Raw genomic sequence first — 27,983 nt, 5'->3', positions numbered from 1 at the left:
AACTCAATGATTCAATGCCTATTATATAATTATAGTCAATCAATCAATCAATTTACAGCAGTTCCATTTAATACAAAAGAATTGATCTTGTAATCTGGCTAGCTTTCAAAGGACGTGCATTAAGACACAAACTTCTAAACAGAACAATTGTTCATCACAGTGGTATGAAATTGAGTGGTAGTATACATGTCAAAAAACATCTCCCACCAGGTTAAAAGCGTCGTCACCAATTCAGTCAGGGTTGACCCACAAAGAACTGCAGATTACTTTCTCTATTGGATAAGTGTGACAGGCCAAATATTTTCAAACTGATACCAAACTGTAGTTCCGGTAAAGCTCTTGGCGCATAAATGTCTCGAGGTTTAGACTCAAATGTATGGTTAGGGGGAAAGGAAGCTTGTCTCAGTGACTCGGATTGTTGAGCCAGAGATCTTAAGACGCACTGCAAAAGGTCTGCCAGCCAAGTTTTTCTCAGTCAGAGAAAGGTTGGGAGTCCATACAAAGATGGACTAGCTTTCTCTGGTATTGCCCATAGTATTCACCGACTGCAGTGACATCTTCACTTTCTGGGTTCAGTCCCAGCAAGTTAACCAACTTATCTGAAGATCTCAATTCATCATCCAAGCTTGATAGATATTCACTATGGATTTCCCGGCAAGCAAGTATAAACATGGCTGCTGTATCTGGTTGTTGTGCCCCACGAAGAGCAGCCAATGCCTCTGGCAATGCACCAGCAGCAACATACAAGATAAGTGCCCTGCATTGAGTAATTTCTAAATCAGAAAACCATCGATTTTCTGGAAAATATCAGATGAAGAGATGATGATACCTCCAAATGTTGTGTTCAGAATGAAGAACATGCTGAGCCCACCTTAGCAAAACCCTGCAGGACAAAAATTTTAAGTTCTCCATATTTGACAAGTATACTACTAATCATATCCACGTTCTCTTTGATCAAAGATGGGCATTAACCTTGCATAATCAGTTCCTTTTAGATGTGTTGCTGCTAATGTTGCAGCATCAGTCCAGCATCCAGCATCTTGTAACTGCCAAACAGATAGAACGTGAAATTAGCCAAAACATAGAGAAATATGAATGTGGCCTATCACTTGGAGTTGCAAACTCTGCATGCTAATGTAAGGCATAATTCTCAGACAATAAATTAGCGAGAGGAAGACAAAATCGTAGCAACTACAGAGGATGCCCCTCTTGGAAGACTACAAAGATGAAAACACAACCCAGCTATGGGTGCATTTAGTACAAACAAAAGTATTTTTGAGGGAAAATGTTTATGTGGAAATATTTTACCTTGGAAAAACATTTTCTGGTGTTTAGTAGGGTATAAGTGCGAATTGGCACATGTTAAATTTAAAAGTGTTAGATAGTTTTGATGCTAGTGTTTTGGTGATATCTTTAAGTATTAAGGGTTGATAATAATGTTTTTCAAATGAAAATTTTAGCAATACGGTTCACGAGTTGGTTGAAGCAAGTGACGTTTTCCCAAAAGCAAGGGAAGTCATTTCCCCATTTTGGTGAAAAACACTTTTCTTGAAGAAAACGTTTACCATAAGGATGAAACAGTTTTGGTCCATGAGTTATTGCTTTATTCTAATTTTGTTCTTTGTATTATTAGCCTAAGTGCATTTGACCTTTAAATAAATCAAATGGGTAACTTTTGTCCCTAAATGGATTGAGTCTAATGCACTTTAATGTTTCCCAAGGGTAATTCTAGATTTTGGAATGGATTGTTGAATTCTAAACTTGCTTCTTCCCAGCACCTATAAATTCGTAAAGGGACGTTATCTCTAGATATGATCTGACAATAACTAGGATCTCTTGAAGACATTGAACCTTCACGAAGAGATTATAACCAGTAATTTCCAGGCATGCTATAGTTTCTAATCATCTAAATGCCTCCAATTTCATCACAATGCCCAGTCAGATAGGAGAAATAAAATAGAGAACTGCAGTTTCATTCTTATCAAAAAATGATCCTGCTTCCCTTCCAATCCGCAGTAGTAACTCGATAAGAAATTGTCTTGTGGAGTCTTTCAATGAGTTTTCTGTTCTATCCATCATCCCTGTCATGTTCAACCCAAAACTTCATAACCAGCATCTTCCCATAATTGACAGAAGACTGCAAAGACCTCAACACTGTCCCCTCGCCAAATATCCTCACGCAGGAGCAAATTAATCCAACGACGCTCGCCAAAAAAAAAAAGAACTAAAATTCCACATCGATGAAATCTCCTATGTGCAGAATCTCATTCAAGGTCGTTGGTTCAGCTTACTTCAGATAATGTTCGATTGAATGTCATTGAACTTGTAACTAGCATTGGTTCTTACATAACTCGTCTATCTTTATCCTCCTTATCACCATCACTAACAGCATCCTTCTTAGCAGCAAATTTTTTGCTCGCAATTCCATCACGGGATTTGGGAAATTTTTCATTGTCGGATAAGCACATTGCTCCAGTCTATGAGATGGAAAAAATACCATATATATATGTGTGTGTGTGTGTGTGTGTGTGTGTATCATATACCAAGCTAGTCGCAATTTTCAACATGCAGAAATCAGCCTGAAGCAACGTAGAACCTTACAAAAATAGTGAATAGTTCCACCAAGTAGGAAAGACAAATAAATAGGACAAGATGATATAAGATCTAATCATGCACTCAAGCTCAATCTGCAACAAGTCATACATCTAGCTCATTGTAGTTCAACAAACTTAAGGCATATAACTTCAGCATCAGTCAATTAATGTTCAAGGAAACATCAATATCACTAAAAAAAGAGAATATATAGCGATCACTACCTGAGAACAAGCTTCTTGATACCTGCCAACAGCACAAAGGAGATGTGTTCCAGACAAGGACCGGTCTGTTCTCACCATATTGGCAGCAACAACCTACACAAGCATCACAACAAGGTAATTTAACAAGGATGGCAATGTTAAAGAAAAAGAAGGAATTTATCTGAAAAACGTAAAATGAAATATTGAAAGGAAGAAGCACCTTCACGGCTAGCTCAAGTAAAGACGTTGATACAGCTGAAGAAAGGGCAACGGCACGCAATGCATTTGCATAGAAATAAGAGCTCTCTGGAGGTGTGGAGAGCAGTAAACTAACTGCAGCCTCTAGGTTCCCAATCGATACTAATCTGGTAATCAGAAACAAAACCGTCAAACCAAACTGTTGTTTATTCAACAGGTCAAGTTCAAATGACAGTCACCTAATAAATTCCTTGGAAAGACCAGAAGTTAATTGCCATAGATGAAAATCTTCATTCTTGACTCCTTTAAATGTTCTGTTGTTCCTAAAGAGAGCAACAAATGATATTGGTTTTATTGCTTCACTAGTTTCAAGGACTGGTGAGATTTCCTGGAATATTTGCAATAATAGATTCGTGAAATTGTTTCGTGTTTAAGAAACGATAAATACATATTTGCCCCCCACCCCCACTTGTGCCGAAATCCCTTTGACACACCCATCCTTCAAAATTTTCCCACACTAAACCTTTCACCAACCGCGTCTAATACACACCACTTTGGTGTTTGACCACTTTCTCCAAACAAGTGTATGTCACACACCAATGACGTCGTGACACGTGTCATTAAATTTAAAAAAAATAAAATTACAATTACACCCATCTTCCCACCACCATGGCTGAATGAATATTGCAGGGGAGAGAGGCGGGAGGGGTCAAATATGTATTAAGCCTTAAAGAAAACACTTGATGTATGCCATCTTCTTCACACACACACACCCGGCATTTAAATCATCTATTCCTCAACTTACAGATTGGACGATATATAAGTTGAAACTGAACTAGTTCAACCCTGTCAACCTCATAGACCAACAATCTTGCCTTGCTGGCATAAAGATACAAAATAGACCAGTTATATAGAGGACACTCACTCGTGAACACGGTTTTGAATTGCCTCTTCTCCTTCCAGCTTTTCATGCCAAGGAATCTGCTCATTAGCACGCTCCCACAACTCTTGTTGTTCAAAGGCCATCAGCTGAAGTTGACCGTTGCCCTGCCAGAGAGAAGCCATTCGATCAATACAATATCCTGGGACTGGGAGTAGAACTAAAGGCACCTAAGTTCCTTTCTTTTTTGACAAGCCACTAAAGGCACCAAACTTAAAAGATGAAAACCATTCCTTCGAAATTTGAGTGCAGACACATAGTTAAACAGTCAAACTTGCAGATTATCTGTTTTATGAATATTCAGCATTAAAACTAACCAAAGCATTATTTTTTCCCGTTCCAGGCCCTGACTTTCCCTTTGATGATATCCTATTTAACATAGATGCTTCATCAAGTTCTGAAGTTGAAGCTGATTGAGGGGCTCTTGTTGGAGACTTGTTAGTCAATCTATTCATCCAGTAGTTTAGAGCTCGCGGTAATTGCAGCCAGAAAAGAGCTTCCATGGGTTCACCAAATATAGCAGCAGCGAAGGCAAACCTTACTGCAGAACCTTTATCCACTAGACCAGCATACAGTCTAACCGTCTCATCATTAAGTATGCACCCTTGAGTAACAGACATTGAAACATGTCAAATACTTCACCAAGTGTATTGTCTTTTATGCAATGTTGGGTGTAAATGCTGGTCGACAATATATTCTACAACATAATATGGATTACACAAAAATTACACCTTCTCTACGATAAGGTTCCAGTACTTTGAGAAGCATCTCAGGCACTACAGAGTCACCAATACGGGGTGATTCAATCATGTGATTACGAAGATCTCCAGCTGTTGGAGTTCCAGGAACTTGGTAGTTCGTGTCATCTGAGGTTGTACTCCATGTATTAAACCATGATGGCTTCACACCTAACTGTAAGATGGTACGTAATGCCTGCAGTAGAAGAAATCCACTTAAATATGAAATATTTGTTTACCGAAAATAAAGCCACAGGATTTGTTGCATGCCAACAAAAAAGACCTAAAATTGTACTAATTTAACAACCTTAACCCAAATAGTTGATTTTGACAAGTCAAATGGACTTCAAGTCTAACTCAATCCTAAAAGCCAGCTTTTCAGGTGAGGATTCCCAAAGATCATGTTAGCGGAAACGTAAAAGAAAGAACACAAGATTTAACGTGGTTCGGATCAAAATAATCCTACGTCCACCAGAGAACAGTTGCCTTTTTAATATTAACAAAGGAAGGGGAGAGTTCCCAATTACACTTAAGAGAATTTCTCTCTTAACTCTCTACTCACTACAATGTATTGTATTATTTTTGGGATGGTTTCTACAAATGAAGGAGTGCATCTATTTATAGAGGTAAAGACCTCCTCTTGATGTCATTGGTGACATCAAACTACCTCCTCTTGATGTCATGGGCGACATCAAAGGAGGAAGCTTCTTCCTAGCATCCACACCAACTCTTTCCACCAACTCTTCCAATTGGCATGCCATTGTTGACTAAAATAAACCAACACTTTCAATCTCCACCTTGGTTTGCGTTTCGAGCGTGCGTGTGAACAACTCTGGCCAAAACTTCTAAGCTTACTGGGCAACCCCATTGTAAGAAACAAGAAGAATCAAACCATTGTTGAACATACCACCTCCACCTAACAACTGTTCCCTTCGGAGTTGCATAAGTTGATGCACACCCCCGCCAAGTCCTTGCAGTGTGCAAACTTAGTGAGTGGAACTACCTTGGTCAACATGTCTGCAGCATTATCGTATGTGATAACCTTCACGACATTGATAGTTTCCTCTTCAACAACATCTCGAATAAAATGAAATCTGACATCAATGTGTTTAGTGCGCTCATGAAATCTCTGATTTTTCATTAGATGAATAGCACTCTGACTATCACATCTAAGAGTTGATTCCAGCTGAACCAAACTCAATTCCGCTACTAAACCTTTCAACCAGATAGCTTCCTTCACCGCCTCCGCTGCTGCCATGTATTCTGCTTCTGTCGTAGACAAAGCGGCAATCGACTGCAGAGTCGACTTCCAACTAACGGCACTGCCAACGAGGGTAAAGATGTATCCAGTTGTGGACCTTCTTCTGTCAAGATCTCCTGCATAGTCAGAATCTACATAACCGAGAATTGAAATATCTCCACCACTTTTTCGAAAGGTCAGACCAACACCAGAAGCTCCTTTGAGATATCTCAATATCCACTTGACAGCTTCCCAATGCCTCTTTCCTGGGCTGGACATGTATCTACTTACCACACTTACAGATTGAGCAATATCTGGACGTGTGCATACCATAGCATACATAATGCTACCAACTGCACTGGCATAAGGAATCTTTGACATATGCTCCACCTCATCCTCGGACTGAGGCATTTGTAACTTTGAAAGTTTAAAATGAGGAGTTAATGGTGTACTTACAGGCTTGCACGTATGCATATTGAATCTCTCGAGAACCCTTTCAATATACCTCTTCTAAGAAAGATGTACAACACCGTCTTCTCTTGAAATCTCCATACCATGTCAAATTCCTTACTCAACAGTTTCTTCAAAGCATTTATCTCTGTAATGTTGTTAGCAGCAATAAGCATATCATCAACATACAACAATAAATAAATCATTGAGTTACCAGACATCTTCTTGTGATACACACAGCTATCAAATGCACTCCTTGAGAATTCATGTGTAGTCATGAATGCATCAAACCTCTTGTACCACTGTCTAGGGGATTGCTTCAAACCATACAAAGACTTCTTTAGTTGGCATACGTGATCTTCTTTTCCCTCAGCTAGGAAACCTTCAGGCTGATCCATATAGATTGTCTCTTCTAGATCACCGTGTAAGAAAGCAGTTTTGACATCAAGCTGTTGAAGCTCCAAGTCAAATTGGGCAACCAATGCTAGTAGCACGCGAATTGAGCTATGCTTCACGACTGGAGAGAAAATCTCATTGTAGTCAATTCCCTCCTTCTGACTGAATCCTTTTGCAACCAATCTCGCCTTGAACCTAGCATCTTCCACTTCAGGAATTCCCTCTTTCTTTCGGTAGACCCACTTGCATCCAACTGTCCTCTTCCCTTTTGTCTTTTCACTAAGACCCATGTCTGATTCTTGTGAAGAGACTCCATCTCTTCAGTCATGGCTAACCGCCATTGTACAGCATCCTTGCAAGAAGTTGCTTCAATATACGAGGAGGGCTCCAGATCCTTAATCTCTTCTTGTGCAGCTACGAACGCATATGCAATCAAGTTTGCTTGATCTATAAGGCGTTCCGGTTCTCGTGTCTGCCTCTTCTCCCTCCCCTTTGCAATTGTGTATGGTTCATTGACAGCAAGTTCTTCAAGGTCTACATCTTCTGACTCATCTTTAACCTGAGTCTCTTGATCCTTTTCCTTGGCAAGCTCCACCGGAAGCTCCACCTGCTCATCGTTCTTGTTTCCTGAAAACTCCACGGAAACTTTACGGGGATCAAGTATAGAGGATTCATCAAAGGTGACATCTCTACTAACTATAAATTTGAGTAAAGACAAACACCAAAGTTTGTACCCTTTTACTCCATCCACATACCCTACGAATATGGCCTTCTTAGCCCTTGGTTCAAGCTTTCCTTCATTAACGTGATAATAAGCTGGACACCCAAATACTCGTAAGTATGAATAGTTAGAGGGTTCACCTGACCATACCTCATTCGGAGTCTTAAAGTCAATTGTCGATGCTGGAGATCGATTGACAATATGAGCAGCAATGTGAACTGCTTCACCCCAAAATATTTTGGACATTTTGGCTTGTATGAGCATACAACGAGCCTTTTCAAGAAGACTTATGTTCATTCTCTCGGCAACTCCATTCTGCTGTGGGGTATGCCTGACAGTCCTATGTCTTGAGATCTCATGAACCTTGCAGAATTCATTAAACTCTTCATTGCAAAACTCCAAGCCATTGTCTGTGCGAAGATACTTGATTTTCCGCTCCATTTGATTTTCAACCAAAATCTTCTACTCTTTAAATGCTTCAAAGCATCACTTTTTGCCTTCAAAAAATGCACCCAAACCTTTCGTGAGAAATCATCAATAAAAGTGAGAAGATACCTCTTTCTGCCCTTCGATGGAAGTTTAGAGGGACCCCATAAATCTGAATGGATGTAGTCTAGCACTCCTCTTGTCTTGTGTTTGCCAGTGCTGAAGCTGACCTTCTTCTGCTTCCCTAGAACGCAGTGCTCACAGAAGTCAAGTGTGTTGATCTTCTCACCTTCCAAAAGGTTACGATTGTTCAACATCTCCAGTCCACGTGCGCTCATATGACCCAGTCTCATGTGCCATAGTCTTGCCTTGTCATCATTAGATAACTGCACTGTAGATGCATTTGCAGAGCCAATAATGGTGCTTCCGACCAATGTGTAAAGGTCTTTCTCCAGCTTGCCTTTCAGCATGACTAAAGAACCTTTAGTCACCTTTATAGTTCCTGTTTCGCTCATGTACCTATAGCCTTGTTCATCTAGAATACTCAGGGAGATCAAATTCTTCTTCAGATCAGGAACATGACGGACTTGTGTAATAGTCCTCACGACTCCATCATGGCAGCGAACCCGAACTGAGTCAATGCCAACTATTGCACAAGTTGCATTATTGCCCATTACTACGGTTCCTCCACTTTTCTCATAGTTGTTAAACCAGTCTTTTCGGAACGTCATATGCAGAGTACAAGCAGAGTCTAACACCCATTAGTTTCCATAACTACTATTATTATTACAGGATGTTGTTAGTACATAATCATTATCAAAATCATGTACTTGTTCAACTGTGGATACACTCGCCTTTTCCTTGGACTTTGACATTGGGCAATCTCGTTCAAAGTGCCCCTTCTTGCCACAACCCCAACACTCTGTATTCTTCTTGTTCACACGAGACTTTGATCTGTGCTTTGATTTGCTCTTTCCCTGTTAGCTAGTCCGGCCTCTCACAAAGAGTCCACTTGCCTGATCATCTCTATCTCCTTCAATGTGCCTCCACACATCACTAGAGTTAAGTGTCTGCCGCACTTGCTCAAGCTTGATAGGCTTCTTGCTATACATCATTGAATTCTCAATATCACGATATCCTGAAGTTAATGAAAATAGCAAAGCACATGCAAGCGTCTCCTCCTCCTTTTTAATTCCTGCAATCTGTAAGTCCACGACAAGTTTATTGAACGCATCTAAATGATCTTGTAACGAAGTACCTGACCCCATCTTAAATGTGTGAAGACGTCGTTGTAACATCCTTGTTGTCACTGATCGGTCTTGGTATAGCCCTTCTAGCTTTTCCCATAACTGTTTGGCCGTCTCTTCGGTACCCGTACTCACTTCACAAAGCACGTTAGGTGCAAGGGATAGTTGGATTGCACTCAATGCATCCCCTTCAATCTTTTCCTTGTCGGGAGTTGATATATCCTTAGGATACTTTCCGTCAATAGCATGGATTGAACATTCCCTCTGCAGTAACGCCATCATCTGGATCTTCCAGATATTGAAGTTGTTGCGTCCACTGAATCTATCAATTTCAAACTTCATGGAACTCATCTTTGCTTGTTATTCCTCCTTGGATCGTTAAAGAATCATGTTGCTCTGATACCAATTGTTAGCGGAAACGTAAAAGAAAGAACACAAGATTTAACGTGGTTCGGATCAAAATAATCCTACGTCCACCAGAGAACAGTTGCCTTTTTAATATTAACAAAGGAAGGGGAGAGTTCTCAATTACACTTAAGAGAATTTCTCTCTTAACTCTCTACTCACTACAATGTATTGTATTATTTTTGGGATGGTTTCTACAAATGAAGGAGTGCATCTATTTATAGAGGTAAAAACCTCCTCTTGATGTCATTGGTGACATCAAACTACCTCCTCTTGATGTCATGGGTGACATCAAAGGAGGAAGCTTCCTCCTAACATCCACACCAACTCTTTCCACCAACTCTTCCAATTGGCATGCCATTGTTGACTAAACATAAACCAACACTTTCAGATCATATAAGTAGAAACCCGCTCATTACCTCAACCACCATGGGGAACCAAAAATCTGGGCACGCCAAGACTGGACTTTCAAGGCGTGAATAGCGTAACGTAGGGGCCAACATTGGACAACACAACAGTGGAGATCAGTCTGACTGTGATACAATGATTAAAAAGAAATGGACGTTCGGCCTAACTCAATCTCACAAGCTAGCTCATGAGGTGAGGATTCTCCAAGACCATATAAGGAGGCAACAACTTCCCCCAACCAATGCTGGACACTTAACAAATCTAAAAAAATTCTCAATAAAGCAATCCTAACTATGTTAGTTTAGCATGCTTTGTGGGAAAAAGTGAAAGCAAAGTTACCAGGGCATGTGGCGTGGGTAGTAATATGGGAGAACATAAAGGCATTGGTCGAAATCTTTCTTTGAGTGGTCGAGCTTGGGGACCATGGACCATTTTATTGTCACTTCTGCATAAGCCAAGAAACAGTTTTACAAAGATACGTAAGTTCAGGAACCAGGAACTCTGTAAAATAAATCTATCTAGAATAGACAAAAGTTTGAAATATAACAAAAATGAGATATTATTTTGGGTAATTGGAGAATGCAAAAGAAATTGCATCAAGTTAGTATTTAAATTCATACTGCAAACATCAATGTTCTGCCTCCAAGAGTAGAAATTGCACAATATCAGACAACCACAGGATTCACTTAAGTAGTTCTCCCTGTGTGTTATACGGACTAGCATTCCTTGGTTTTCAAGACTAACGCGGGGTACTCTACCAGTTTCTGGAAGTTTATTACAGTAACAGGATTCTCTAAAATGTACCGGGTAATGACTGCAATTCAAAGAAACTAAAACTAATTTCCCTCAAAGAACCAAATGTGACACTATGAGAGAACCAAATAATTAAAATTAAGGAAGCTTCTTGAAAAGGACCAGTATAAAACAAATTGAAACAGCAACACAGAGTAAAATAACCAATCAAATCATGATCAACTCGTCCTAACTCCTAAGCACGACTGCGAACTTTGGGAAAAAGAGGCAGAAACCGAGATAAGGGATTCTTCTGGAAATTCCAGACAAGCATTTACTATTTTTATGAAGGCTCCAGGCGAGCATTTACTTTATCTGTGAGACTGTGACTATGCATCTAGGAGGACAAGAAGTTTGATTAACCAACACTGCAATTATTCCAGAATCTAGAATGGGCAACCGGCTTCCTTCTGCAGCAGGTTGGTACATTTCAATTTTAACTGAAAAATGTTATTTTTAACCCGGGAGAACAGATAAAACAGATAATGAAACAGAATAGTAAGCTTGTTTAAACATACATATTGACTTCAACAAGGCGAAAGCTGCTATCAGCTCCAGCAATACATAACACCAGTGGATCATTCTTATCTGATCGCAAAGGCAACCAATCGAGTTCCAACACAAGAGTTCCAGGAAATTGAGGTTGTAAAAGTGAATTGGCTAATGGATCGGGCGAGTCCTGCAAATGAGAAAAGCGATATAGCTTAGAAGCAATTAGAACCGTGTGCCATACTTTTAGATAACCTTTGAACAGACAATCCTTGAGACTTTTGTCGAAACCCATGCAAAGAACTTGAGAGGGGTAATGGAAAGTTCAGTCATTCAGGTTTTATGGATCTAAATAAGATACAACTACAGATAAGGAATCACCCCATGAAATGAAGCAGCAATGGGATTTCTGATACTACTGGTTATACTCTTAATCAGCAAAACAAAAGGATAGCAACTCAGCTATCATTATGCATCTCATTATCTGCATTTCTAAGATGGGGAAACCTATACAAATTCAAATGTCTCAACTTCCATATAAAAGGAGGACAGAAGCGCACAAAATATTGAGGCACATTCAAAGAAATCAACAAGGGGAATTTCTCACTTACCAAATCAAACACCGAGAATGTGTTATCATAAAACAAAACGGCAATACGCCCACGGCTACGATCTCCAGGAACAACTGGTGAGAACTTGATTCTGCGGATCCCTTCCCTATGAGTATTAAATGAAGACGACTGTCCAGTAGTAACATCCCACCAACGTATGTTTCCTGACCTGTCTCCCATAACCTGCAGAACGGATGCATAACTGCCAACCTTGCTACAAATAAGCAACCAGACAGCAAGTGACATTTAATGTAAAAAGAACACATGGCATACCACATGAGGCAGCCGATAGGCCATTGCCGTCACCAATCCCTCAGATGAAACAAATGAAGATGAAGGCCACTTTGGTCTGGAAAATGATGATAACATTTTGTGGGGTACAATCGTACAGCTGATAGCAAAACCAAGACACTGAAAGAGGTAAAGCAATCCGATTCTCTCTCTCTCTCACCCCCACCCCCCACCCCTCCAACCCCCACCCCAAAAAAAAATTGACCTACACTTCTCTTTTAGATTGTCCCAGGAGCTTGACATCTTTACTTATCATTGAACCTACCAAAAATCGATAATATTTTATACTATTTCAATCTTCATGCTATATCTTTCAAACATTTAGTCATTTTTTTTCTTCTGGGGTACATTTCTACTACTTAAGAAAAAGTTTCTACAAAATATAATAAATGATAGTAATGTATTTCAAGCACTTTCCTCTGAATTTACTAGGAGGTCAACTAGGGTCACTTTTACCAGATGAGGGAGCCTAAGGGGTGATGCCAGAAGAAAAAGAGCCTTCTATTCTTTAGAAATTAAAGAATATTAAATGAGCAAGTCAAAAATAAAACTATTTATGCCAAAAATAGAAAATGAAATAGAACAAATCTACCAGCCAGGTTAGTGTAGAGATCTGGCAATAAATTTATAACAATCACGATATGCAAATCGATGCTTTGTGCACTGGGCTGCCGCGATATGCAAATGGAACCATATAAAATTAACATAGTACTTTTTCACTAGAAGTATTTTAATTTTCTTCAGTTCCTCATACTTAATTTAACCAAGATCATTCATGGGAAATACTAAATTTAATGGACATCATACATCAAAATAGACCTGAACAATCAGTTTTGGCGTTGGCTGTGCTATTGAGTATTACTCCTATTTTTACAACTTTCTTTTGCTGCCTCACTTCACCCATTTGTTTTTCTAGTCAAACAATAATTTAAAAAAATTATCCTAATTAACAATGAGGAGAATCCTTCTACAGTGGGAACTAAGGCAACTTCTTGGAGAGATTTACAATGTGATTTGACAGCGGTCTCCAATGTAATCTGCTATCTTCTAACCCCCTTTCACCTGAGGACTTACTTTTCCTACAACTCCAGCATTTTCCTTTTCTTATTATAAATTTTCATGCATAAAATAGAGACCACTGATAATCAAATATCTTGCACTCACTGCAACAGATACCTCATAAAAGAAGATCAGAGATTTGCATTACAATTGAACAAACGTAATGAGGTACTATTCTTTGTTACCAAGTCATAATAAAGATTCAACCCGGAGCTCAGAATTCAAGAAAGACCATAGGTACACCATAATTGTGTAATCAATTGCATTGGTTGCTAATAGGCCACAGGGATACACATTAAATTCCTGTTATATAATCAGCCTGTCACAGCATATAGGTCACGTTCAGAACTGTCCATTCAGCAACTGCGTCACTGGTTAAGCAGATTACAAAGTCTCTGTATACGACTATAGTTGATCGGCAAAAACCTTTGCAATAGGTTTAAAAGTAGAAACAAGAAAAAGATTTAATGAGCTTCTGCCCGACTTGAAAGAAAAATAAATACACAGACAGAACATAGAAGGGCCAAAGGAAGTTAATCTAAAGGTCCGCTCTTTGGCCAAATTAAGACTGATTCATAATTTTGACAAGAGGGGTTGCTCTGATGGTAAGCAACCTCCACTTCCCACCAAGAGTTGTGAGTTCGAGTCTCCCCAAGAGCAAGGTGGGAAGTTCTTGGAGGGAAGGATGCCGGGGGTCTATTTGGAAACAACCTCTCTACCCCAGAATAGGGGTAAGGTCTGCGTACACACTACCCTCCCCAGACCCCACTAAGTGGGATTATACTGGGTTGTTGTTGTTGTTGTCATAATTTTGAATCAGAGTTATATCTAAATATTCATTTTCTGCCATGGCTATAACTATCAAAAGCCAATTGTTCTTCCATTTCTTTAGACCGTGCTTTTAAATACACTCCCTACCACCCCACAAAATTTGATTGGATGTAATAGTCCTCAGTAAAATGAAATCAGAACGGAAATATTTGTAACTAATTCTACAAGACCATAGGATGAAAATCGACTTAGAGAGTTAGCCCACCAAATATTAACTAATTGACGATCGTTGTTTTATAAACATTAGAAGAAAATACCTGAAGTCACGGATCCTTCGACCATGAACCTCGAAAACACCAAGTGCACCATTGACTAGTGCAAAAGAGAAACTTTCTGAAAATTCATCTTGAGATCCATCTGTCCCAGCTCCTTCTGCAGTCAAAATTTACTCTGAGTATTAGCATTCACAGGAAAACAACAGATCGTAAAAGAAATCATTTTTTAAGTCAGATAAAGAAATACAAATTTAAGTAATGCGTGAAAAATCAAGTAAACTGAGCTCACTAGCATCTGCTGCTGCTGCTGCTTTTGTCGGGGAGGATGTCTCTGTTGATGGTACAGCAGGACGATCTTTAGGCAATGGCCGTGGTACTGTTGGAAGAGTCCATTCTAGCACAGTGAACGGGAGAGCTAGTGATCTAAGCTGCATTGAAAAATATAATACAATAAACGCTGGAAAGTAAAGAATAAAGAATGCAATGGCAAAGTAAGACCGACCAGGCAGATAAAAAGATGTAATATTTCTAATTATGCTTCAATTATACCTGTGAAATAACTCTCTAACAATAAACAAGGAAACATCAGGCAAGCGGGAATAATACTCAGCCTTTTCAGAAGTAGTGGTGACACTAGCTTAGCTACGAGCATATGATCAAAGGTATCATCTTCATAAGGTAGTTGACAATCCAGTTCAGAGCCAAATCAACTTGTATAATAAGTTTTTGCAAGTAACTTAGTCCGTTCAGATAAAGAAGCAGCACATGATTGATAAGGAACTGAAACTGAATCGCATGGTAAAAACAACAACAACTAAGCCTCAATCACAAACAAAGTTGGGGTCTACGATATGAATCCTCACTTCTTTCTGTAAGCTCAAATCCTGAACAGCCAAGCGTTCAAATCCACGTTTCAAAATCTAATATAAGCGTGCGTTTTTTCCAAGGGAGTATCTTTTCAAAAGCCTAACTGCCTAAGTGAAAAGAATGTCTGGAGCAGAAGTGGCAGAATCTGATCTTTTCATAGCCTATCTGGAGATTAGCTTCCTAAAGCTTTTCTTTGTCACAAATTTATTGGAATGCAGTAACAACTGATTTTGGCTGTTACAGTTAATTCCAGTGCATGTACACTGCTGTTCGTCCTCTCCCTAGGGGTTCTCGGCAGTTAATCGATGTAACCTGATAAATTCTACTTTCATGGAAGGAAGTTATCTTGGACCTACAATCTCTTGGAATCCATGCAAACTTAGTGCATAATAATAATAGAGCACAATGGAAGAAAAAATCCATAGAGGCAACATCAATTAGTTGTGATTAATGTTTAGTTCACTAGGAGTCTTTTAGCTGGCTAGAGATTTGTACAATAGTAGAAAATATAGAGAACTTCTAGTGCTAGAGAACCTAAATCTTCAGATATTGGATTGCTACCGGTCTAGATAGAGTGACATGATCAGTGTGAATATTCATATAGCCAACCACAACTTGCTTCAAATTGAGGCGTAGTTGTTGTTTATCTTTGCTGTAAACAACAACTAGATGGTTGATCATTCTGGTAAAATTGGTCTGGAGAAGATACAATCACCCACGAAGTCCTACATCCTAAAATCAACCAAGCAATCCTGAAAGGTCCTTTATTACTGGAGTCTCAGATAATCAAATCATTTCTTAATCTAGAAAAACGTTCTTTTAGTTTCAAGTAAAGTTTAGCCATGCAAGATTTTCTCACAGAGAAAAGGATGGAAAGCAAACTCATTTATCTTTTTCCGGGGAAGTAACTAGCATGTAAAGTTATGGCCTAGCAGTAAATGAAGATAGAGCAAACCTTGGAGATCAAGGGTCCAAATCCCAACAGAGACTGAGACAAAAAAAATTACTAGGTGATCTCTTCTCATCTTTCTAAGCCTTGGTGGTAGAGTTACCCGATACCTGTGCTGCTGGGAGGTAGAAAGTACCTGGAGGAATAGTTGAGGTGCGCTCATGCTAATCCAAACACCACCGTCATCAAAAGAAAAGGTGGGGAAGTAACTACATTTCACTGTGAGCACCTTCAGAGCACTTAGAATCCACAGTCAAATCAAAAGCTACACCTCAATCTCATTAACTAGGTCAACTTACAAACCACAATACTTTCATTTTTTTAAAGGGATCCATAATACCTTCATCAATTCAAAAAATGCTATCTCAAGATCCAAAAAGTAATTGCATCAACCTCGAAACATACTTTACTCGACATCAATCATGGAGAGAACAAGGGAAAAAACATATTTACCATGATTGGTGTCTTAGTCATAGCCCAAACTTCTACTGGTGCATCACGAAACAAAATCAAAAGGTACCTACATAATAGAAAACCATTTTTACCCTTAAAAGATTAGGGAACATCAAAGACTTTTATCAGCTCAATGAGAGATATGATAATGACATACAGCAAGATGTGGAACAAAGAGAATACACATGGTGAGTCACTCAAAGTATTTTGGAACAAAGTAAATCATTAACTAGAAGCAATCACTCATATCACAGGTATGTTGAGAGCAAAGAGGAATTCAGTACCCATTCGCTATATAATCTAACTAGCATCAGACAAGAGTTTCCTCAAAATTCCCTGTCCCAAGCAGTTATGCTGTGCTTAAAAAAGATTACTCATGTCTTCAATGCTCCAGATGGGTTTAGGAATGGAAGAAGAGGGTCAGTCATGGGGCAATCCTGGAAAACAACCTCCCCAACTCCCGACTCCAATTTTTTTCTTTACAAACAATGCAAAGGAGTTACCAATCAGAAAACAATGCAAAGGAAGTGATGTATGGGCAGAAAGCTGTTATTTGAGTAAAAGAAACAAATAAAGACAAAGAAAAGAGTGAATTATGCATTAAAACAATTTGAAGTGCATCAGCAGTGGAGGAAAAAAAACTTTGTGGGAAGGAGAAAGAGACTCACTTATTAGTCTCTCTACATTTCTTTTCCAGAAATTGTTTTTTATTTTATAATTAAGAAAAAAAAAATCCATGCTTCATAAGTTAATAACACTAATGTCCTTACATTAATGAGGTGGCAGATGCATCCATGATATACTGAGATCCCATGACACATAAAATGGGTGCCACATTGTCTTTTCTAATGTCAATAGAATGTTCAATTGTCTTTTCTAATGTCAATAGAATGTTCAATTGTCTTTTCTAATGTCAAATAAAATGTTCACAATAGCAACCATAAAAATCTAATCTCAAAAATCATGAAAACACTCTGGAGCTTGACCAACTAAAATTTCAAGATTTCCCATTCCCTAGCGCGTGCAGGCCTCTTATAAATGAAACGGTATAATCCTTCAGCAAAGCCTAACCACTCCTGGTCATAAAGAGAAAACATCTAGCTAATATTACTGCATCCGGGAAACAAAAGCAATTCATCTTTTCATGCACACAACATTTACAGGATGACAAATGCACCTGCCAGAAGATGAGGCCCTTAAAGCTCTAATAGGTGCTCGCTCTGGCTTCTGTAGAACTCGAAATGGTCGATTGAGTCCACTTCGAAGACATGTCACAACAAGCCTATTGATGTAGCCACCTGCTTTTTCTGTACCCTGAAGTCCAAATTGAAGAATCCATGAGAGGACGTTCTTTTTTTTAAAATATATAAACTAATGAATCTCCCTGTGCTTCACGGGGTTGCAAAAGATACTGAAATCTTAACATAACCAAAAACGAAAAAGGGTTTTCCAAAAATTAAAAAAATATCTTTAATTTTTAAAGATAATCTAAACATACAAGTTTATAAATTCAACGCGAAGGTAATTTGCAAAGCATAAAATTTCAAATATTAAACCAAAAAGTCGAGTCAAAACATAATTGTAAGTGAAAATAAAAAGAAGTAGCCACAACAGCACAACATCACAACAACAAAAAGCCAAAGGCAAAAGTGTTGAAACAGCTCTTGCATTAAAAAAGAAAATGTTTTCACAACAATTGAACTACAAATAAGAATTAAACAAAATTAGCCCATAAAATAATACACTACAAAATTTTAGCAATTTGGGTAGGTGGATGTCGATATCAACCTTACTCTCAACCAAATACGTATTGCAAATATTTGTGTGTGTAACAATTGCCTTGGATATAATAACAACCACCCAGTATGATCTCACAAGTGGGGTCTGGGGAGGGTAGTGTCAGACCTTACCCCTATCCTGTAGGTTAGAGAGGTTGTTTCCGGTAGACCCTCGACACAAGAAGATGAAAAGAGACAATAGAACAGTATCAGCAACAGAGGCCAAAAAGATAGTACCATCGATATAAGGATCAGAAAAATAAATTGGAAAAAGCAATCCAAGAATCAGAATGATCAATAACAATGGCAAGGTACTAGGAAACCGGAGCGCAAAAATAGTATGAACACAACACGTACCACTAGCATACGAAAACAAAGCACTAACATACTAGCCGTACACCCAGTACGGAGTGGACAAACACTCAACTACCTAAGTACCTACAACTCTAATGCTCAACCTCCACACCTTCCTATCAAGGGCCATGTCCTCAATGCTGGAGTCGCGTCATGTCCTGCCTAATCACCTTGCCCCAATAATTCTTAGACCGCCCTCTACCTCTTCTCATGTCCGCCAAGGCCAACCGCTCGCACCTCCTAACCGGGACATCTAGGCTTCTCCCCTGCACGTGACTGAACCATCTAAGGCTCACTTCCCGCATCTTGTCTTCCAAGGGAGCTACGCACCTTCGCCCGAATATCTTCATTTCTAATCTTATCCAACCTTGTGCACCCGCACATCCATCTCAACATCCTTGTGGCCAACACTCTAACCCATACAACATGGCTGGTCTAACCACCGCTCCATAGAACTTAACTTTAAGTTCTGGTGGCACCTTCTTATCACATAAGACGCTAGATGTTAACCTCCATTTCATCCACCCTGCCCCCTATAAGACATGTGACATCTTCGTCGATCTCCCCATTCCCCTGGATAACTAACCCAAGATACATGAAACTTCCTCTCATGGGGATGACTCGTGAATCAAGCCTCACGTCCATATCCGCTTCCCTTGTCACATTGCTGAACTTGCACTCCAAGTACTCTATTTTAGTTCTACTCAACTTGAAACCTTTATACTCAAGGGTCTGTCTCCAAACCTCCAATCTCTTGTCAACACTGTCTCGCGTCTCATCAATCAGAACTATATCATCAGCAAATAACATACGTCATGCATCCATCGCCAGTGCAAATAGGAACGGCCTGAGCGCAGAACAATTTGACAAATTTAAAAAAGCATTCCTCACATTTTGATACAACAAAATCCAAACAATTTAAAGGCAAAAAAGACTTTTAGGTCAGCCTCAAGGTTTTGTTCTAGTGGTAAGAGTATGTGTGTCAGGCGCACCTCACGGGTTTGAACTTTACCACAAACAAAAGATTGGTATTTAAGTAAGAGGGGTAGAGAAGTGGTCCCTTTATCTACCGAGTTTCGAACCGTGCGCTCGTGGATTTCTCAATCATCAAAAAAGAGCTCTTAGGTTAGCACTCAGCATTTGATTTTCAGAATATAAAATTAACCTATATATTTTCCTCGTAGCACTTTTGAACTAAGTATAGACATATAATTTTTACCGTTCATTCCCTTCTCAATTGTATACTTTAATGTATTCAAATATCTCCGTAAAAAAGAGTTACTTCTAAGATCTTTAGTCGTCAAATTCAAACATGTTCATACTAAGTTGTATTTACTATCGATGTTTCCTTTTGTTTTGCAAAAGAAAAAAAAAAGATGTTGTTTCTTTTAATTACATAAATCAGTCTTTATTCTATGGATATTTAGTTATATGTTTATTTCTCATTCAATTAATTCTTCGATTTTTCAAGATGAGTTATAAGTTTACTTTCCATATTTTTCTCCTATTTCAACACATAACTTAACCGTATATAAAGATAAAATATAATAAAATAAAAAAGAAGCACAAAACACATAACTTAACCTGTAATTGACAGGGTTGCCATCTTCTCCATCTTTTTCTTTAAATTTATTTTTCTTGCTTTTGGCTTTTTTTTTCCTTTTTCTCTTTCTTTCTTTATTTTCTTCATCTTCCCAACCCATTTTTCACCCTTCTTCTGCTAAAAAATGTTATCTCCTCCCTACTTTTTAAGTTATTTTATACTTTTCTTCCCCCATTATCTCTCAAACAACACACTAAATATTTACTTATGTCGAAAATTTTCTATAAAATCCTTAAATTTGAAATTACTCCTATAACTTTTCATACCGGTACACATTCATGTGGAAATTTATTTTGTAATTAAAACTTTGTGTAAGGACCTCAAATAGGAGAAAAAGGGGATTACATAGGAGAAATATAATTGAAAGATAGAGAAAGGCAACAATTTGGGAGAATAGATCTATAAGAAAGCTGACCTAAGAGAGGTGCCGTGTCACTTCTCTATTAAATGGGAGAAAGGGGAAAAGGGGAAAATCTGAGAAAATAGATAAACAAGAATCCTGTCCTAGGAAACGTGTCATGATACCTCTACATAGACCAGGATTATATAGATATATAGATGATTAGTTGTGATGACAGTATATGCAAACGGAAATAAAAAATGCAATCGAATGTTCCTCAGAGATAGAAATGCTAAGGAAGCACTCAACAGGAAGTGTAGAAGATGCAAACATAAAGTTTTATCCTTGGAAATAGTGAATTTTCCGTTGTACATGTTTGTCACCTCACACCTGTGAGTACGAGAAAGAAACCAGCCGGGAATTGCCAAGCCACCTTAATCCCCTGACGACACTGTTATGGACTGCAAAGCTAACTGTGACAGCGTTGGCAGAGACATCAATCACATCTATCGTACCACTTTGAGTTCCCACAGCAACCAGTGGAACAGCCACAGCTGGAGAGTTTCCTCCACCTTCATAATTGTAAGCTATTTAGTGGCAAAAGCAGCAGCACTACCTCGTCCAAAATCTTGATAAATGTTATATTAATACAAACAAAAGTAGCAGTCCACAAATATACTTACGTCCCAAAGTAGCAGTCAAAGAAGGGGAAGGTACGGCTAGCATAGTCACCGCTGAAGAAAGAAGATGAAGCTGTCCCACTAGACTAATCTGCAATCATAAACTGACCTTCAGCGATAGGGAGAAAAGCTTAAATTCTACGACAAAAGAAGAAACTAGTTTATCAATCATTTATCTAACAGCCCATGAACATGCTTCATTTTATTTCCTGTCAGCCGATGAAAGGAGACCCTCCATCCCAGCAAGAATGACCAGAATGAATATTTTCTCCACTGTTGTGCAGGTATAAAATAAAAAAGTATACCTTGTAAAACCTATCACTCAACTGTAAAAGAACAAGGAATAGAACCAACTCTTTTGGTTGACAAGGAAGCCCAACCAAAAGCTCACACAACTCAAGTTACTGGGATATCAAGTCTTGAATTGTACATTACTGTTGTGTATACCTATAAATAGGTTGCTTCAGTTTAACCGTTGCACGCAATCAATAAGTCCAATATAATTATTATTTGTATGTTGCATGCACCTTTACATGAGAGAAAAAGATTGGGGGACGTTAAAATACCACCTTTAGCGACATTCTGCCTACTATTTATTTGCTCCACTCCATTGGCTCAAATTAAGAGGGAGTTTGGATTGGCTTTTAAGCTGGTCAAACCAGCTTTTAAGCTCTTTTTAGCTTTTTTAAGTGTTTTGGCAATGCTGAAAAGTACTTAAAATAAGTTAACAAGTCCTTAAAAAAGCCAAAAGCTATAAGCTGGCCAATCCCAACTTACGGCTTTTTGGCCTTTAAGCTATAATTTCAACAATAGCCTCAAACAAAGCCCTAATGCATCCTTCTTTTCAGTTCCTATATCATCGTTACTTCTCCATTGCTTCCATTGCTGGCTCCTCCTCTTCCTTTCATCCCCATTAATGTCTTCCTTCTCTCCATTACAGCGGTTGGATTCCTTTTGCAGGAATTTTACATAAAATACTTCTGGCCAGAGGAGCATGAAGTTATTGAGAGCACGACGTCCAACACTTTGTTCTGTAAAAGACTGCAACCAGCAAAACTGCGGGAGCTAAATTGGTAAAAGCATTATTTGCTGATCACCATCCACGTGTCGATTCAAAATACAGAAGCAAGGGAGATTCTCGGATTATCTTGTGAAGGATTTTGTACCTAAGTTGCTCGAACTCGTGCTGATGTCCAATATGGGTGTGCTCTAGAGGCGGATCCTTCATGATCTACATTTTAAGATTCCGGGCTACGGATCCAAGTGCGGATACGGGTGCAGGGATTCAGCTAAAAATAATTCAAATCTAACAATAAAGTTATAAAAATATGTCTAAATTATGAGACATTATGTTGGGAAACTTACAAGGTATTCCGAGAAGGAGAAAATATAGATGAAGACCCTAGCTTTTGTTTTTATTTCAATAATCATTGTATTTGTCCCTAATTTCTCCATCGATTTTGGTCAAAGCATCCAAAAATCGATTAACCAGATCCGGTACGAATCCACACCCACACCCATGTCGTATCAACACGGGTGCGGCACCGAAAATGAAAAGTCCGAGCAACTTAGATTTGTAAAGGAAACTTAAGGGCTTTACATTGTCGAACGTGCCTAGCAATGAAACATTATTTTTTCACATTTAAAAGTTAAAGGTAACTTATATTTATAAAATTATCTTATATATCAAGTTCAAATTGAAGTGAAATGAAATATAAATTATTCTATATATGAATCAATTTAGAATTAAAAACCCTGTAGTAATCAGCTCCTTTATAGAGTTAACAAACTTGAGGTTATTTTAGTCATTTGAACGGAAAAAATGCTTACCATCACTTGTTTACTAAACACGCCAATAGCTTTTTTTCAACTTCAGCACTTCCAACACATGAGTGCTTGTTTACAAAACTAGCTCCAGCACTTAAAAAGTCCTTTGTGCTTAAGAGCCACATTTTTACCACTAATCCAAATGGGCTCTAGATCTTGCCTTTGATGAGAAAGCATTAATACAGGTTACTCCTCCATCCTCTCAATCATGGTAATGGAGACATTTTTGTTGCTTGTGGTCATGAACATAGATGAAGGAAACAAAGAACTGAAAAATTTACAATATCTCGTCAAGACGCTCTGATGATAAATCAAATCTTTTCCGAGCACAAGCAGGCCAAGTGCTTCATTGATAATAATACAAGTATCAGAGGACACTGGCAGCAACAAAAGTGAGATTACAAGTAACCCCTGAATGCCACTCTATAAAACTCCCTCAATTCAAATATAAGCTGGAAAATGTTGTACATGAATAACGGCTTTTGCCTTTTAAGCTGGCACTTTCATGCTGTATACTCACAAGAACTTTTTTCTTTGTCCTTTCTTTAATTAAGATAGAACAGAATGGAACCTTCTCTAACTTATACCCGTTTCTGAAGCCTGAATAATCCGCAGAATCCCTTATTTAGTTTTATCTGCTTCTTCTTTCTATGTCTAGTTTTCTTTCTTTTGTTGTTTACCAATATATAAATTTTTGTGTATATGGATTGGGGGAGGGAGGATCTAAAACTAGTCATGTCAACAATATCTATTTTATACCCAAGTTATGCCGGTGAATGCCGTTAATCTATTGTTCATAATTTTGTGAGTACTCTGCCATTACAATCCAACATGATATTCAACATCGTTTTATGACCAAAGTTACGCATGTTCAACCAACCTTGAAGGACACTTCATCCTGGCTTGTAGGGGATTTTGACAGACTGATCCTGCTGCTAGAATTAGTCCCAGAATTGTGAACAATGGGAATCTCTGAAGGTACAGTTTTACAGGCGTCTACAACAATATCTGGATTTGTCATGTCCTTCTGAACATCTAGAGATCCTTCCGCAGTCAGGAGCCATTTCCATACTTTCCCATCATCAGAAATGGAGATCAAACGAGTCTTAGATAAAACAAGAGATTCATCACAAAAATCAAATGGATTATCAAAATCCACATCAACTGAATGATGTGCATCTGAATATAGCTTGCCAATATTTTGAAGGGCGGCATCCGAATGGGAGATAACAGCTGCAAGAATTGAGGGGGAGGGAACAGATGTGCCAATTGAGGGCATCAGCTCTTCCATCGCACACATTGTGTGCACTTGCTCTCCGCTGTGACAATATGCAGATTATTATCCTTTGAACTCCCATGAATACAGGAATTTGGCAATTATTATGCAAGGAGATAAAAACAGGAATATCAGAGTTTCAAGTCACAGTCATGAAGAAACAAGTACAAAGAAAAATTTTCCAAGAGTAAGGAAAAACTAACCAGTAGACTAATAAAAAAGAGCATTGCATATGAGTGCTCGCAGGAGTTGGTGAATTCAGTTTAAAAACAAAGTTTATCTGGCTACCACAAAAGCAAATAGCCCCTGAGTTAAGTCATGGATATCTCTAAGAAACACCACAATCCGTACTACATGCAATGCCATGATACCTACAAATCAACCCAATTATGAATTTCTTGAACCTAAACTTCATCAGCTTGCAAAGTTAGTCCAAGAATATTAAGGTTGGACTAAGAATTCCCTGTTCTATGATGCTTGTAACTCAATTAATATCAGTTAACTAAACCTCCATTCAGAACTAGTTGAGATCGACTATATGAATTCCATGTCCATTTTATCCGGGCTCAATTTATTTTAATATTAAATAATCTTTCTTAAGGCAACTTAGGTGTTCTCTATAGTTAGAGGTAGGGGTGGTAAACGGTCGGGTCGGATATGGGCGGATAAAAACAAGTAATACAGAAACGGATAAATTATCCGACCCGACCCATATTTAATATGGCTTCTTGAATATGATGTTACCATTATCAAAAAAATATATGGCTTCTTGAATATGATCACTTTTGGAAGAATTCCTAGTCTCTCAAACTTGAGGAAACCCCAATTGAGGCTTTACAAATGTAAAAGTTAAACCCATTAGTTATCCATTGGTTATCCATTTTCTAGATGGATAATATGGTTCTTATCCATATTTGACCCGCTTTTAAAAAGTTCATTAACCAACCCATTTTTTAATGGATAATATAGGTGGATAACTGTTTTCTTTTATCCATTTTGCCACCACAGAAGTTCTCCAAATCTCACACTTCCACACATAGAATTACAAGTCTCTAACTAGATTAAAATGATTCTAGCTAATACCTAGCAAACTCTGAACTCACTGTAAGTTTAACAACAATGAGAAGTTGTTTTATCACCTATATAGCCTTTATTTGCATTATGATAATATGATTTGTTCTTAGCAAAGTCAACATTGATTAGAAAATACAGATCTTTGGGACAATTACCCTTGGCATGATTTTAGTTCTACCTCGTCCTTCTTTTAGCATCTCCAATCATCATAGTACAAAGTAATGGACTCGATGCATTTGGAGGTCTATGTGGAACATGTTTAAACCATCCATGCATCTTTTCTAATTTTATCTCCTCTATGAAGTACTTCCACCCTCTGTTAGGAGCTCATAAATCAAGATAAATTCATTTTTTTTTTGTTCTCTTTGGTTATACAACTAAAACACCAAAAATAATCCTACTTTATCTCGCATGAAACAATAGGGAAAGCAAATGAATGTCCGTGGATGCAAATCAATAGTGAATAGCACAACCTTTGTGAATTGAAGTATTTGCACATCTTATTTTTGCCTCTCATCGAAAAACTACAACTATAACTTTCTAAATTTGTCGCAGGAAACAGTAGTTCAGCACAGGGGCAAATGCAAAAGTCAATATAGTCGACTATTTAGTCAATCACTAGCATAGCAATAACTGATCCTAAATCATAATCGAAGAGTGAAGGCAATTCATAGTTGGAAGTTAAATGCTCCTACAAGCATAGTCAATACCCCCAAAATAAGTTAAAAATCACACGTCAATCACGTAAAGCTACTCGGGGAAAAAATCACGTAAATCTACAGCAATCAGCCACAACAATGTTGAACTCATGCCAAGTACTAAAGTTTCAACCAAGTACTTACTCTTTCCGCCGCCAAGTACTGATCTTTCCATCAAGATGAGCACAGTACAAAACCTCAATATTCGAGTCGGGCAACACCTCAAGAAACTTCCCACATCCCCGGGGCAGTCCAGCGGAGAACAATGCCGTCTCATACTGCAGATCAAACACCACCAACTCCCTCGGAAATACCACGAACATCAAGTGCCTCCAGTGCGGCGAAAATGCGAATTTCGCCATGTATGTTGGAAATGTAGCCGACACCGGAGCTCCATTACCACCTCCGGTAGCAGATGAAGATGAATCTCTCTCTAGCTTCAGCAATTCAGAAGCGTCCGTACGAATCTGAAGCTCCTTTAACACGACATCATTCTCCGTATCCCCTAACGCAGTTACTGAAAGCAAAAATCCTTTAAGCCCTAGGGCACAAAAATGGCGGGAATCAAACGGATCACGACGGAGACACGAGAAATATTCCGGCGACGCGTCGTATTTGAAGAAACAACGACCAGTAGAAGTATTATAAAGAGAAAGCAAACTCGGTCCGCAGAGAGCAGCTAGGATCCAGGAATCCGGTCCAGTTTGAACCCAACAGAGATCCTGAATCCCTAATTTAGAACCGGAACCCGAACCGGTATCGAAGAAAACAGTGGGTGATTTAGACCGGAAATCGAGTAAACAAATTCGGCCTTGACGATCACCGACAGCGAGGAGGAGGTGATGTTGAGGAATGTCGATGAGATGCGGGAGAGGCTGTGGGGACCACTTAACGGAGGTGATGAAAGGAGAAAGGGAGGAAGTGGAGGTGGTAGGGGGTGGGAGAGGAATAGTGGTGACGAGTTGCATGGAATGAGTTTCGACGACTGAAACAGAGCTGCCGGAGGAATAAGCGAAGAGGCCGGCGGGAGAAATGTCGGCGGATCCGCCATTGGAACGGGATGGTGGGCCCGGTAACATACAGTCCCATGACTCATTGGGTGGTCTTTGAATTTGTATCGACATGTTCTATTAGCATATGAGATCTGTTTGGTTCAAAGTTCAGTGTCCGAACTCAGAGCTGAGATTTGGGAATTGAAAGAAAGTTCAGTAAGGACTGAAGAAGATGGCCATGGACATGGTAGCACGTTGAACAGTCAAATTGTAAAGTGAATTTGATGAATAAAATAAGGAATTTTTACCTCCTATTTTAAATAAATATCCTTTTAAAAAATTATATTCTACAGTTATCTTCTTCTGATTTTTATAGCCAAATATCTATTTATGGTTACCTCTTACCCTTAAGCCATAAAATACGCTTGTATTATTTTTCTCTCTCATTCTTTCAGATTTTTCTCCACACTCTCTCTCAACTCCAGTCTTTCTCCATGAAATTTCTCTTGTTTTAACGAATTAGATCGCATGGCCTACTTCGGATACCAGCTTCAGATCTCATGCTCGGCATTGATAAATTAGTCTCACCGTCGGATTTATGGTCTAGTTCTCATGTTAATTGGAAGATTCTAGCAGCACAGGCATCCGGATTCTCCGACCACAGCCTTCAACTTTCGTGTGCCGGTGTTTTAAGCATCTTGTGTGAATCAAATTAGAGACGCTTATATCACATGGAGGGCATAGACCATTTTACTCAAAGATTTTTCAAGTTCCAAGAATTTTTTGGCGTAACTTTCGTGTGCCCATCCTTCAAATCGTTTTTCTCCGGCTCTTCCTTTAA

At 38.7% G+C, this 27,983-nt stretch overlaps 1 protein-coding gene across 4 annotated transcripts; it reads right to left on the bottom strand.

Moving 5' to 3' along the window:
• LOC107811549 (uncharacterized) lies at window positions 1-27,414 on the bottom strand. 4 transcript variants are annotated; one of them, XM_075236667.1, is made up of 20 exons: window positions 26,295-27,414; window positions 23,983-24,421; window positions 21,279-21,366; window positions 20,986-21,167; window positions 17,698-17,834; window positions 16,521-16,587; window positions 14,541-14,679; window positions 14,294-14,408; window positions 12,129-12,246; window positions 11,856-12,038; window positions 11,274-11,434; window positions 10,303-10,408; window positions 4,665-4,866; window positions 4,251-4,537; window positions 3,919-4,040; window positions 3,016-3,160; window positions 2,817-2,909; window positions 973-1,046; window positions 830-883; window positions 1-757 (listed from the first exon to the last, which is right to left on the bottom strand). In XM_075236667.1, the coding sequence occupies exons 1-20, from the start codon at window positions 27,272-27,274 to the stop codon at window positions 472-474; spliced, it is 3,978 nt and encodes a 1,325-aa protein (XP_075092768.1). In that variant the 5' UTR covers window positions 27,275-27,414; the 3' UTR covers window positions 1-471. The 4 variants fall into 4 exon arrangements, with proteins under 4 accessions (XP_075092768.1, XP_016491989.2, XP_075092769.1 ...); XM_016636503.2 differs by having other exon boundaries at window positions 12,129-12,204; XM_075236668.1 differs by lacking the exons at window positions 20,986-21,167; window positions 21,279-21,366.
• Between the last annotated feature and the right edge of the window lie 569 nt (window positions 27,415-27,983).

Source organism: Nicotiana tabacum, chromosome 18, assembly GCF_000715075.1.
Source record: "Nicotiana tabacum cultivar K326 chromosome 18, ASM71507v2, whole genome shotgun sequence".
Lineage (NCBI taxonomy): Eukaryota > Viridiplantae > Streptophyta > Magnoliopsida > Solanales > Solanaceae > Nicotiana > Nicotiana tabacum.
This window is presented reverse-complemented; position numbering and strand designations above follow the sequence as displayed.